Source organism: Mus pahari, chromosome 9, assembly GCF_900095145.1.
Source record: "Mus pahari chromosome 9, PAHARI_EIJ_v1.1, whole genome shotgun sequence".
Lineage (NCBI taxonomy): Eukaryota > Metazoa > Chordata > Mammalia > Rodentia > Muridae > Mus > Mus pahari.
In genome coordinates, this window is record NC_034598.1 from 76,133,764 (window position 1) to 76,148,232 (window position 14,469).

General features: G+C 39.3%; 1 protein-coding gene across 9 annotated transcripts in view; it reads right to left on the reverse strand.

Moving 5' to 3' along the window:
• Positions 1-1,324: 1,324 nt before the first annotated feature.
• The window catches only part of Atp2b1 (ATPase plasma membrane Ca2+ transporting 1), a 111,895-nt gene continuing 98,750 nt past the window's right edge, over positions 1,325-14,469 (reverse strand). For 4 of the 9 annotated variants that reach the window (XM_029542232.1, XM_029542229.1, XM_029542230.1 and 1 more), the window contains exons 16-22: positions 11,937-12,128; positions 11,493-11,706; positions 10,898-11,109; positions 9,591-9,698; positions 7,780-7,962; positions 7,294-7,407; positions 1,325-4,686 (exon numbers count right to left, since the gene is read on the reverse strand). In XM_029542232.1, the coding sequence (XP_029398092.1) occupies positions 4,375-4,686; positions 7,294-7,407; positions 7,780-7,962; positions 9,591-9,698; positions 10,898-11,109; positions 11,493-11,706; positions 11,937-12,128 (1,335 nt within the window). In that variant the 3' untranslated portion in view covers positions 1,325-4,374. Of the gene's footprint in view, positions 4,687-7,253; positions 7,408-7,779; positions 7,963-9,590; positions 9,699-10,897; positions 11,110-11,492; positions 11,707-11,936; positions 12,129-14,469 lie in introns of all 9 variants that reach the window. The other 5 variants (XM_029542234.1, XM_021205472.2, XM_029542233.1 and 2 more) reach the window with 4 other exon arrangements.

The following is a 14,469-nucleotide window of genomic DNA, read 5'->3' on the forward strand; positions in this document are numbered from 1 at the left end:
GCTTTTCCATAAGTACAATGGAAGTTCACAGGGTTACTATTTACATAATCCATATAAAATGTTTGGCATACTGAAAATTACTTCGCAATTCCTGGTTTATGGGCCAAAGCCTCATTGCTAACATGGTGGTGGTTGTGGGGAACCCCAAAACTATATGACTTCTAACCTTTGATTTAAATGAAGAGAAGCTTAGTTTTGAGCTGAATCCAAATCTAGAAGTGCATAGTGCTTTTTCATAGGGCAATGGTGCTTAAGGAAACCGTGCCAGGCACTAACACCATATAAACACACACATTAACTTTAAGCCTCTATCTTGGAGCCATTCATCACAATTCAAACTTGGAGAAAATAGACCGAATCAGCCTGCTTGAACTATAGCTGACTATAAGATTTTTTTTTTGTATTTTTTTAAAACAAATATGAAAAGTGGAAAAGAAATTCTCATGGCAAAAGTACATAGGATTAAGGTTTTATAAGAAAAAGCTACTGCTTTGTTGATAAATTATTTGGATGAAGGTAATTTTCTTATTGACACATACCCAAGAGAGCAGTACAGCAACACAGATACTCATATATGTGTAAGAATAATTGAAAAAGGAGGGTGCTCTGCACTTCAGGCAGGGTTCTAGAGCAGCCTAGGTTAGTGACAGAATAGGTTCAAGAAACCAAGGTCTCTAAACGTAAGGGGGGGGGGGGAATGCCAAGAAACAAAGGCTAAAGAAAGTGCCTCTTATTATTTAGTTTAACTATACAAATAGTACTCAATTCTGACAGTTAATACATAAAAAGAAGTTCCCAATCTGACAAGATGAAAAACACCCTTCCTGTTGTATGACTCAACCATTTAATAGTTTATGCTATCAAAATACAGTATCCAGAATTACCTTGCTGGTTCAACATTTTTCTGTGAATTTATGGCAATCATTGACTATGGAAACCACCGAAGTGTAAGTTTTACTGCTATTATTTTTCCATCAGAGTTAAGATAATTGGTATTTAAAAGTTTGGATTGTTTAATAAAGTGTTCTTAATCATGTGGAAAACAAGTTCTACCCAAATCCATTGCACTCCCTGGCCTGCAGAACTGACGCTGTGGCTGAGGGTTGACACTCTGGGTAGCAGCTGGGGTACTATACCCACTTCCCTTCTAGAGGGGAAACCAGGCAAGAACATGAGAACACCGAGTCCCCGTACCAATCATAACGTTCCAAGTATTTTTAGAATCTGCATTATGTAGATTAAAAAAAAAAATCTCGAGTAGGAAAAAAGGAATGCCAAAATATGATGTTCAGATCATCCCAAGGTTCAAAAAGTTCAGTCCCCATTCAGAAACAGATAAACAGTATATTTATTAAATGAGTTAAGACAAATAAACTTTACAAATAGACAAATAATAAAAGGCTCAGTGGCTAAAAGAGATGGTAAGCATCGTTAAAAGAAATCAACACCATCACGGTAGTATCTCAGTTGGCTTACACGTGGAAATGAAAGTTTCAAAGAGCAATTTCACAGAAATGAAGCCAGGTTTTTTTTTTGTTTGTTTTGTTTTTGTTTTTTTTTCTCTTATAAACAAATCACCATTTTCTTGGTTCAAAACTGATAATCTGTTATGAAAATTACCATATCACATATTGGTAAGATGACAAGACGTAACTCATCCTCAGAGTGCGACAAGTATTTACAACCACGGAAAGGCAATGATGAGGAGAAAAGGGAGTCTAAAAAATATACAAAGATTAAAAACATTTGGGATGCAAAATTAAACAAGTTTTTTTTTTCTTTCTTTCTGATTTTGGTTAGAGAATAAAAAGAAAAATGTGAATTACAGATGTCGATTTAGGTATACACACTATATAATGGGATCCAAGATCTTTAACAGCTTGCTTGTATTTTTTTTTTCCTACTTACATAATGCTCTGGAAATTTCTGATAGAAATGACAGTGTCTCAAAGAGAGAAACGCACACCGAGCATGTCTTGCTATGACTTCACAGATGTCTTAAGACCCACTTATGGATTTAGAGGTGGGGTAAAAAGCCATTGCCTTGAATTTTGAGGAAAAAAAAAAAAAAAAAAAGAAGACTGGAAAAGCTGGACATAAACCCTCCAAAGCACATGCACGTCTAAATCTCTTGGTAATTACATTCATATTTAAGCATAACCAAAATAAAAAAGAAAGCTGAGAACAGTTCCCTTTTCTCTATTCCCTATGCCTCACAGGCTTCTTCAGTGGATAGGGTCAATTTTTAGAGTTGAAAGGGTTCTTCAAAAGGAGTCTAGTCCCCCACCCTCCGACAGGGTGAGTCACTGCCCCAAGATCATGCAGCACGTTAATGGCAAATTCGAGACGAGGAGCCCAGCTTGGGCTCCTGGTCTAAATATGCGTCCCAGCATATCATGCTACCTCTTTTTACAGTATGAATAACTACAAACACCTGATGAGTGAAAATGTACAGTGATCGATGGGACAGAGCCGATGTGTTTCTAAGACTTGCAGAGAATTACTGCAGGCAACTGATGGGGAGAGAAAGAGTCCTCCCACCCACCAAAGGAAAAAAAAAAAATATATATATATATCAAGCACCATCAACTAGATGTTTCTTTGCTAGGTCAGCATTCTTGGATGTAGTAGTCCTCGTAAACTTTAGGTCAGCCTGAGGATTGTTTATCTGGCGAGATCTGCGCCCTGAAACAATACCACTTTCTAAAGGGTCAAGATGAGAGGCAAAGAAAGGAAGAAGGTAGACAGAAAAGAAGCAGAGAGCCCGTATATTCAGTTGTCTCAGAGATGAGCATTTCGGCATAGAGTTGGTTATTATATTTACATAGATCGCGTTTAGAAGCTTCCTCAAATCTTCGTGCGCCATCCCTTTAATCTAATCTGTTACTGGGACACTTAATAAAAAACAAATATATCAGAGACAACGGTGGTCATTACTTCGTATAAAATGGCGAGACTATTTTACTTTAGATAAAAGTAGGTTCTATGAAGGGTACGCTAGGTGGCAAAACTGCTGTCTCAGCTCGACTCTGTGGGGTGACCACGAAAGGATTCAAACAACCCTTCCTGGGGCTGTCACCAGCTTGAAATTTATTCTAGCTGTGGTTAGAGGAGACAGGCCAAGGCGGCACACATACAGAACCAAGGAGCTGAGCTGTCTGAAGAACCATTGCTGTGTATTTATTTAATAAAAGGGCGTATTTGTTTATGTTTACAAACAAGTTTCAAAAACAAAAGGAAACGATATATGCCTCTATCTATTAACCTTTCTCAAAATGCCAACAGCCCCCTCTATGCTGTGTGAAGGTCTCTACGGAGTTATTAGAAAAATCAATACAGTCACTCACAGTTCACTAAGACATCACTGAACTAACATATTTAGACAAAAACAAAAAAAGACTAAAGGTTTCTCTTGTACTTTGATAGTTTAATTTGATTGGCCTGAAATAACAAAGGCATTTCAAGCATCTTTCATTGTGTATTTGATGTCCCGCAATAAACAATCTACTAAATTCTGAACAAAAGGTTATTAGCAAGTTTTCAAAAAATTTAAAAATTAAACAGTTCTTTCAAAACCATTAAGTAGTAAATGTATTTAAGAAACTAATTAGGACAGGTGCCATTAACTTCATTAGAACACCACTGCTCATGGGTTTTGTTTTTGTTTTTTTTTTTGTCTTGTTTTCTTTTTTTCTTTTTTCTTTTTTAAACAAAGCATTAGTGTTATCTATTTGGCTATTAGTATTAGCAATTTATCTACATATGTAACAAGATAAATTGTAGGCAAAAATTTAGTACAGTTTCAATAGAAACACCCCCCCCCTTTTTTTCCTGAAAATACAGCAGTATTTGAAGGACTAATTTTTCTCTGCATTACTTATAAGGAAGCTTCCTGTCTATGAAGAACAAAAAAAGTATCTACAAACCTTGTAAACAGATCTGTATCATTTATAAACATAAATAATCCAAATTATTAACAGCCAACAGCAGAAATTAAAGTATTCACTCAATGATCCAGGGCTCTCTGTCTCACTCCTCCCTCTCTCCCATCAAGTACTGAGATAAACCACAGCTCTGCTAGTACACGCTCAGGACAACGGTAGGTACCACTGACGACCCACAGGCCGCCCGTGCTGAGTCACCACTGTTTATCTGTCAGTTCGTCTCCCACACCCCAAAAAAGCACCCTCAGTCTGGCAGAAAGCTTTGCTTTTGTTTTTTTTTTTTAAAAAAATAAATCTACATTCGTACAAGTGTGTCTTCTGTTGAAGTCCAGAGACAAGAATACTATCTTGTCCGTCACAATATGTGAAAAGACTCAGTTTCGATTTGTTTCTTTACAATGCAGCTAGTGTGTTACCATTCAGCTTACAATCAGAGTGATGTTTCCAAACTATGTAGTGGGCTTCCTGGGGATGAAGAGGTAGCAGACTTGTTCATTTCTATTGTAAGGTGAATTCCGCTGTCAACAGCATTGTTATTTTTGTTAGGAGAGGGCGGAGGGCTAGAGTTGCGTTTTGTAGGGGCGTCGTCTTCAGCATCAGTGTCATCAATAAGGGGGATGTGCGGCTCTGAATCTTCTATCCTAAACTCAGGGTGTGTCATAAAGTTGTGGATCGAACTTCTTGATTCTGGCTTCTCTAACCCTTCGTATAAAGAACTACGAAATGCATTCACCACTCGGATCTGTAAACAGCACAAAACACAGAAAGATGTCAGGACACCGGGAACTTCATCACAGTAATGGTTCACTTATGAGTTTGAATCCACAAACAGCTAGGTATGAGTGAATCGTATTTGCATGTAATGCAGTGGAACTTGCAATACACTGTAAAAAAATGAATATTTTAGTAGGACACTACAGAACAACGAAACCACATACTCTAATCGAAGAGGTATACGTTCAAAGAAAAATTAACAAAATCTCATTGTTACTGGCTAAAAATTTAATAGCCATTTTGTAGGATTTTTTTTTCCCTAAGAAGACAAAAACAAAAACAAAACAAAATGAGAACTTAGCCATACACAAGCTTACTTGAATTATCTTTAAATCAAAAAGCACATATTTCTCAAAACAACTCAAGGTTAACAATGTCAAGCACAAAGGGGACTATTTATCATGCTAGGAATTAGGGTATCACCAACTATGAACAAGCCAAGCAAATATAAGCTGAATGCCACAATGAAGTCACATCTGCCCCACTCCTTCCTTAATTAAAAATAAAGACGAACCCAAATGCGTATCTATAAAATGCTATTAAACAGCTATAAATATTTGAGTATATGCCATTTTTCTACAAAAGTGTTAGTGTTTTGTTTTGTTTTTCCTGTATTAAACATTATAACTTAATCACTATAGTTCTCTGGAAAGAACAGATTCCAAGCACATACCTTCTGGGACTCTTTGAAAAAAAAAAATTCAAGGAAAAGACAAGTTTCAAAGTTTTCTTTCTAGTAACTATTTAGACTTATATGGCCTAACAATTTACCTCTCATTTGGGGTGTATGCTGTATACAGGAACTAGGTTAAAAGACTAGTATAAAAATGTCACTGTAGTGCCAATTGTAGGGATCAATAAACTGGTGTCATTCAAAAAAATTTTTAAGAGGATAAAATCAACTCAGCTGAGCACTTATATTAGTTAAAATATAAATATTTTTATAACATAGAAATGTTCACCTTTGTTTCAATAGTTTTAAGAATGAAGGCACCGTTTATTTACTCATAAAGGTGAGACCTGACACCAACATTCTGGAAGGAACCAGTAATCACTAAAATGATCTTAACAGTGAAATGATGGTTAAAGCATTTATTCAAATAGACAACCGAATGTACATTTAAAAAAATATGTTTAGGTCACATGTCCCTTCAAATTACCATCATTCTTCATGTTTGTCTTTCTGGACTTACCACACCATCCGCATGAATGAAGTGTTAGTCTAAATCAGTGGTTCTCAACCAGTCACAAACTCTTTTGGGTGTGCATAGGGAGGGGATCCTCTATCAGATATCCTTCGAATCACCCATTTACATTACAGTTCATAACAGCAGTAAAATGACAGTTGTGAAGAAGTCACAGGGTTACTAGTTTCGCAGTGTTAGTGAGATTGAGGACCACCAATCTAAATTAACTTGGCCCTTTACACAGAGTCTAAATACAGCTGAGTGAGAAAGGGAGGCATAAAATAAGTCCCCCTCCCACCTACTAGAGGATGAGGAGGTGTAGCCAAATGGGATTTCTCCACTATAAGCCAGGTGTAATGTCCCTACACCCCATGGGTTGTTTTTTTTTTATGGATTATGGTGCAGTGTTAGCACACATAATCAACCCCAAGATCTCTCATACTCTAACATGCCATTTCACCCGACTGGGAATCCTCGGGAAACAGACTTTAATCCAGGAGAGGGCCTACACAGTCTGCATTTCTGCATGCAGGGGGGCACGCACACACAAACACACACACACACACAACCAAATGCAGCCTATACATATTTCTTCTGACTTTATTATCATTCTATAATTCTACTTCATCATGCATTTCTATTTTAACTTGACAGACTAACAGCAGTGAAATACACTGCCAAATTTGTTTGTAACATCAGAATATTATCTACAATGCACTTTCAAGCTGAACTGATTGTACAAAAGGGAAGAGCCCAAGAAAACGATCAATAGAGAGCGTAAAAAATAACGAAAGCTTATTCAGTGGCTCACAGGATCAAGGCAGACAGAGTTCAAGTTAGGAAGGCAGGCAACTGGCGAGCTATGTAAGAGCTTTACTTCATGCTGCTAACGTACTTTCTAAACGTACGACGTGAAAGCCGAGATGCCAAATTCACTCTTTAGCTTTATAAATGTAAATTTTCTGGTTCTGTTAGCTCAGTTTTAAATCACATGCTTCCGGGAACCATGCAGTATAGATACATTGAAAGGCATATACTCAAAAATTTATAGTCGTTCCATAAATGCTAAGCTGTAGTTTTATTCCCCATATGAACTCTAAGAGTTAGCCCAGAGAAAAGCTCCCAGATTTCGAGTGTAATCTTTGGTTGCATCTGACCCACCTTTCCTCTAACCCTCTATGAACTGAAACGGTAACAATGGCAACACTTGAGGTCTCAGTCCACTTTACAAAAAGAAAGCTTTATGAAAAGCCCAAACAATGAGTTTAAACAGTCAGGAGAGAATGAGAAACGTTAGGTGTGTGGAGTAGGAAATGTTAATTTCATGCACTTAGGAACACACACTCACACCCCACAGTAGTAGAAGCAGTAGAAGAGGAAAACACTACATGTGTAGGGGTAGAAATATTTGTTACATCATGATGCTGGCTGGCGATGGAGGGTTGTCGCCTTAGAGCCCCCTGAATGGAACTTCCACTCTGGAAAGCATTCACTACATCCATCTGCAAGGAATGAGAGATCGTGACAGCTTGCTCAGCAAGAGAGAGAGAACAAGAGAAAGGACCGTTCCATCAACCAACATTGAAAACGTAAAGGAAAAGGCACTTTTACAGAGCAGATAAATAGGCAAGATGTAGCATTTTGAGATGAGAGGGGAAAATAAGCTAGGGGGGAAAAAAAAGCTGAGGGCATATAAGAGACATTCTTTCATAATCAGTTAAGAGTTTCAGTACAGCCATCAGTAGTAGTTTTCAAAAGAATACATTTTGTGGGCCGGGAAGGCTGGAAAGGAGTTAAAGCACAGGCGGATCTCTCCCCAGGTGAACAATGTCCTTACCCCCGTCAGCTTTCCTACCTCTCTACCAGACCCATACCTGTGTTTGAATTCTGTTCAGGCCTCTAAACCACAAGATCTGGCCACGCCGCAACTCCCTTTCGGCATGGTCAATCTCTTCAACATCCTCTGCTAATTCCTCCTCAGGTATCTCCTCCTTCTGTGTTCCATGACCAGCTTCTTTTAGAAACTTTAAGCGGCTGGTTGGAATGGTTGAAATAAGCTATAACACAGGGGAAAGAACTTAAGGTATTAAAAAACAGCAGGAGTGTTCATTTATCTTTACCAGAGAAGCAGTGAGATCTTGGAGGTCAGATTTTTCCCAAAACAAAAAAGTTATTCAGTTATACAAATTACCCAAGCTTGCAAGGACAGAATGTTTTCTGAATATGAATTAACTTGCTTGTATATCTTATATATTTAGACATTCATGACAGTGAATTGCACAACCATGTGTACATATATAGAATTTCCACTTGAACTCTTATTAGTTGCATTTGTTTCAAACAAAAAGTAGTCTAACTGGATGCAAAACAAGCTTGGAATCCATTAGTGCTATAAAAGTTCAACAAATGAAAACATCAGAACCCAGAAAATCATTAAGGTTACACTGAAATATTTTAGTCAATTATTTTTGGAAAACTTAGCTATTTAAAATTTGGATGAACACTGATTGATAATAGCGATACTTAGCAGGGGATACCCCCAGAGACAAAAAGAATATCAGAAACATCAACAGTACATATTAGCAGTTGAGTGTTAGCAGGCAGGGTTTACCAAGGGGAAACCAAGATGCAACCAGAAACAGTACAGCCTGGAGCCCTTGTACTCCTGCTGCCCGATTTCAGAAGTAAAACAGGCTCAGATATGTGAAGTGACTTGCTCATGGAATGGCTAAGATTCCAGGCCTTCTGAGCACCAAAGCCAAGACTTTTATTTTTAAGCACCACACAATTAAAATCAATATATAGGCAAAATGAACATGAGCCCACTGCTGCAGCGCCCAGTTTCTTCTTCTTGACAGTAGGCAGATTTCTAGATTGTAGGCCTGCGCGCTGCCTATCAGAGAACACTGAAAAATAATTAGATTGGAAATCTACAAAAGAAATGTAGACCAATTACGGATCACAGAGAAAGAGATTTTTAAGATAATAAAAAGACATGTAGAACCCAGAAACACTACAAAGAAAAAGATAAGGAAGGCTGAACTAAATATAAGCTGAGCTTGGTTTGCTCTGCAGGACAGCAGAGCCCACAGAGTTCCACAGTCACTCACTACCCTTGGCTCACAGACGTGTCAGTACTGATTCTCCAGCAGCGGTTTCATACCAGTAACGACAGGCTGGAGGAACACCATGGCGTTACCACCTGTCTTTAACGGAAGGGCATGCGACGGCAAGTGAGCCAGCTCTCAGGAACCGATGCGGAGAGCTTACTTGTCTTTCTCATTGACAGATGCACTGTTAAAACTATTCCAATGCCCGTGGCCATGTTTTCCAGATACCATGATTTTAAAGAACTGTTTGCTAGGTAAGACTAAATATTAACTTATATAGTAGAATAATGGAAGTATGTTTATTCTGAAAATATAAAAGTAGGTGATAAAGACATAGGTGTTGACATCTTAACTAGCCATGTATGTGCCCTTTGTAACTGCAGCAACCTGATTTACAATCTTTAGTAACGAGTAGAAGACCAGAGCACAATAAGCAAGCGCCATCTTGGACAAGCTGCCTAGGGAAGGGAGACAAATCCCGTGTCTCTCATGATTGATCCCCTTTTGTAACCAGAATAGAAACAGAAACGGCTGCATGTTTTTAAGAAGAACCACAGAAGCAGTGAGATTTTTACCTGGCCCCAGAGTAAGGTCCCCATTCCCAGGAATATCGACCACAGCCATTGCTCTATTGAAAGTTCTGAGCAGCTGAAAGGCTTCCCGCCAAACTGCACAATTATTATCTGGAGGGATAATCAAGAGTAAGTTTATTTAAATGACAACTAAAATAAAGTAAAATCTCAACCCCAAGTTTTAAATATATATAGGAAGTTGTGTTTACTAAAAATAAAAATCTCACGACTGAAGGAATACCTGTATATTCTCGCTATGTATGTCATATAGCTACATTCCTGGCTATGCTTTGAATCCTTCATGCTTTTCATGGAAGGAAGGCTTTGTGGGAAGCACACATTATGGAGATGTGGACAGAGAGAATGCCTCCTTGCTTTCTCTCCTACATGGAACTCACTCCTACTTTACATTTACGAAAAAAAATGCAACCTGGCAACGCTCTGTGAAATGTGGGCTAGCTCTGCTAAGCCTGTTCAGCAGTGAGCCTGAAGTCCAACGACATACATACATAAAAAATTCACACCGTGACTTCTTGACTTTTAGTGTCCTATAATAGAATACCTAGGGATAATAGGTATTAAGCAACAAAATATTCACCTTTGTCTGAGTCTGACAATTCTGATACAAATAGCTATGAAATAATTGAAATGAAAAAACAAAGTAATTTGGTATGACAGTGGTTACCATTTTTTTCTTTAAAAAGAATTATGAATCTCTTTGCATTTACTTGTTAATTTCATTTCATTTCTTTTTTCTTTTCTTTCTTTCTTTCTTTTTTTTTTTATGTTGAGAATATTTGTGTATTTTTCCAGGTTAAGCTGCCAGCGACATGCTAGGAGTCTAGCATTCAGTTTCCTCACAGGTAACGTGATCATCAAGTCTGGATTTTCATAAAAGCATGAAACTAAAAACCATCCTTTTGTATATCAAGAAACAGGGATTGAGAAAATGCTCAGTGTTTCTAGGTTGTTTTTTTTAAAAGTAAAAACCTTTTGTGTTTTGGTGAAATTAAGGTGTGAAAGAAAGGCATTAAGATACTAGGGGAAAACCAATAATCAATTATGTGGCTGGCTGATTTGGTCTCATTAACAATAATTCTTTATAGCTAAAAGAAAGCTCATTGCTTAGGCAGCTGTGGAACTAACTTCTGAGAAAGCTAGAGACAAGCTGCAATGGTTTCCAGAATATACCATCAGAAGTCACCATACAGAAGCGTTTCTCCCAGCTGATGTAGTGTGTGAACAACAAACCAGTTTACTACGTCTCACAGAATCATCAACCTCAACTCCCTTCCCTCCCATCTACTGACCTGCACCACAAAGGTGCCCAGGACAATGGTGCAGAAGATGGCGTTATTGAAGATTCCTTCAAATACGTTTCTTTCCCCATGAATTTTCCGGGCATTTATTTCGTTGAAGAGCTGCATCAGCACAAAGGTATTGAACACGATGGTGTAGTGCTCTGATGGGGGAGCGTGCAGAGGGGCATTCCTCCCGCTGTCGATATCGAAAAACTTTTCTCCTGAAAAGAGATGCCACCATTTTGTAATTATCACTGAAATCACCCAACATACAACTTAACAGAGTTCATAATTGCAAAGCCTGGCCAATCTGTGATGTGCAATGACCACACAGAAAGAGCTGGAAGGACCCTGGGATTGTCTGGTGTAGCCCTGACACCATGGAGACATGTAAGGACCACAGATCTAAGTGCAGTGAATCCCAGATAAAAGCTAAGCCTCTTCACTTCCCCTACCGTTCACCCAAATGAGTGAAACAGAGAGACACAGTGGAGTCAGGAACAGACCTTATGCTTCTGAAATTCTGTCACACTACAGCACACCGAGCAGCATCCATGTGCAACAGACACAGTTTAACTGAAGGGTGGTTACAGTGAACTCTTACCAGCAAACAGGAGTGTGAAGACCACTACGAGCTGATAGAATGCATGGCCCAGGATGTTCTTCATCATTGTGCGGGAGATGAGAGGCTTGTTTCTACCATAAGGCTTCCGAAGCAGGAGGGACTCAGTGGGTGGTTCCGTAGCCAGAGCCAGGGAAGCCAGCGTGTCCATGATTAGGTTTACCCAGAGCATCTGCACTGCCTTAAGTGGTGAATCCTAGAAAAGACAGGCTTCCTAATAGATATTCACAACTGTTCAGGGGGAGGGCAGCAACTTTCGGAAAGCCTTTAGGGAAGACTTCTACAAAGACTTAAGGAACAGAACAGATTACGTTCCATGTTAATTAGCCTATAATATAAAGCTTCATCTTACTTCAATACTTAAGGACTTTAAAAAGGTAGAGTATATAATTTTTTGCTTTAAAATAAATATTAACAGTCACCTACTTGAGTAATACAAGCGCCCGTGAAAGCAACAATCACTGCTACTACATTAACAGTAAGCTGGAACTGAAGGAATTTTGAGATGCTGTCATAGACATTTCGTCCCCACATAACTGCTTTGACAATGCTTGTAAAGTTGTCATCTGTGAGAATAATATCAGATGCTTCTTTAGCCACATCAGTTCCAGCAATGCCCTGTTAAAAAAGCCTGTGAATTAGACTATGGGTTTGATATATCACTTTACATATGCAAATGTGCACCATTACACTTAACAAAAAAAATTACATTTATGCCAAAAGAAGGTAATACTGTCAGGGTTAAGATGCGACTGGGGAGGACTCTCAGTCTTAGCTGACACCATACGTAAGGAATGAAGCATGCAATGCAAATAAAGGGATGCCTCTTCCAAGGTCATGCAAAAAGTATGCTAAGAATACCAATGGAGAAAGGCTGGCCGTGAAGGTGGCAGGGGACATGTTGGAGGGACTGGGGAGGTAGGAGGGATGTGATGGAGGAGGTGAAGACAGATGATCACTACACTCATACAAGTGTATGGACTCTCAAGTTTAAAATAGTATTGAAAAATGAGAAAAGATTAGATGCGATAAAGGTGAGGGAAGGGAGTGCTTGCACGGAAACTGTAAGGACTGAAGCGGATGATGACTGGGAAATAACTCAGGAGACCAGAAGGATCTGACGCTTAAGCCGTCAGAAGGGAAGCAGAGACAGCTTCCCCCCATTACAGAATTCCTAACTGGCTCAGGCCCTGCAGTTTCAGGGAACACTCGAAGACCTGAGGGAGCACTGGAGGCCTCAGGCTAGTGAGACCATCAACAGCAGGACGGTAGGTTAAGAGACTGTGGGTTAATCAAAACAAGTTAATTGTAACTATCAATCATCGATAATGTTCACATACTGATGCTAACACAATACATATGATTCGGAATAGTTTAAACCAGGTAGAAGCAGCAAGCTCCAGGAGTCACTGGTAGTATGCGCTTCCTGTCCTGCACAGAATGGTGTATACTTGACTGCGGCTGGGTATTTATGACTTAGATGCTTCTCTGTTAGGTGTCCTCCAGGTTTAATACAATGAAAACACGAGGCAAGCAGACCCACAGAGCTCCTCAAATGCATCCAGTCAGATAACCTGTCACTTCTACTCCAGATCCCAGAAGGTCGGGAGGTAGGGAAGGAGTTCTGCAAGATGAATTTGGTAAGAGCACTGACTTGTCTCTGAGTCATTGCAAAGAGAATCTGGGAATGGGGGTTTTGCCAAGTATATTACAAATTGGGAAAAAAGTTAATTATATAAGAAAAACATAAGTTACAGGAAAAAAAAAAGTTGTCCAGAAAAGTAAAAATACTTGTAGGAGACTATGTGGCTCAGGGTAGAATGGACTTGACAGTCATAATATAGACACCATATAGAAATGCTGGTCTAACCAAAATGACGACATAGCCCCACTGGAAGACCAGGAACACAGGCACAAGCGTGCAAAGGCACGAGCGTGCACGCGGAGCAGATGCAGCCCTGTGCCCATGCTCCTGTTATCTGTGTAAGAGTCAGGCCTCTTGAGGAAGAGCCAGTTGTCCATACTTCCTATGCTGACAAAGCAGTGGGGTCATTATGGTGTATATTGGGGGGGGGGAGGGGAACAACAGCTAACATGGTCAAGTTTTCTTCTGGGAGTCAAAAATAAATGGTGCATGGTAGGCATATCTGATAAGCCACGTTAGAAATGCTGCATGCACTATATGGATGGGCACTGAAAGGCTGAGATGGAGCTTTGACTCAAAATCTGCAGCCTCTAGGTAATCAATCACCTTAGTTTTATGTCATAGGTTACAAATGCAAACCTTCATAGCTTTGTCCAAATCCTTATACATTAAGAAATAGTTACAAAAGGTAGGTTAGCTGGCATGGGAACTTTTGAGTTCCTTAGTGTGACTGACTACCTGCGCACATGTCTCTGAACTGATCTGTGTTGTCTCAGAAGTCAAGTTTTAGCAAAAAATGGATTTGGGTCCCAGCCACCCAGACTGACTCCTTCGATTTACTTTTGAAATATGTTTAATTTTTTGAATCTAATTTAATTTTAAATCATGCAAAACCTTAAAAAACAAAACCCACTACCAACATAGCTTCTGTACTGTAATTTTTGGGGGGAGGGTCTGGATTGGTGAGTTTTGCTAACATTTACTTAAAACCCCCAGTATCTGTCTTATGCCCACGTTTTGCGGAAAAGAACAATTTGTTCCACGGTACTAGTTTTGCCATCCTGGCTAAGTGTCAGGGTCACAGAAGGAGCAAGAAGCTGCTACATGCAAAGGAGCGACAGTTACTGATTACAGTACTCCCAGAGGATGATGTTGTTTGCTTAAAGAGCAAGGCAGAACCCCCAAGAACTCCTTAGCTCACGTCAGGAACTCTTCCCAAGTTTCAACATTACACGTCAATATGGTTGTCTAGAGGTAGGGTAGGGTAGAGTGGGTAGGGTGGGTAGGGTAGGGTGGGTAGGGTAGGGTGAGTCC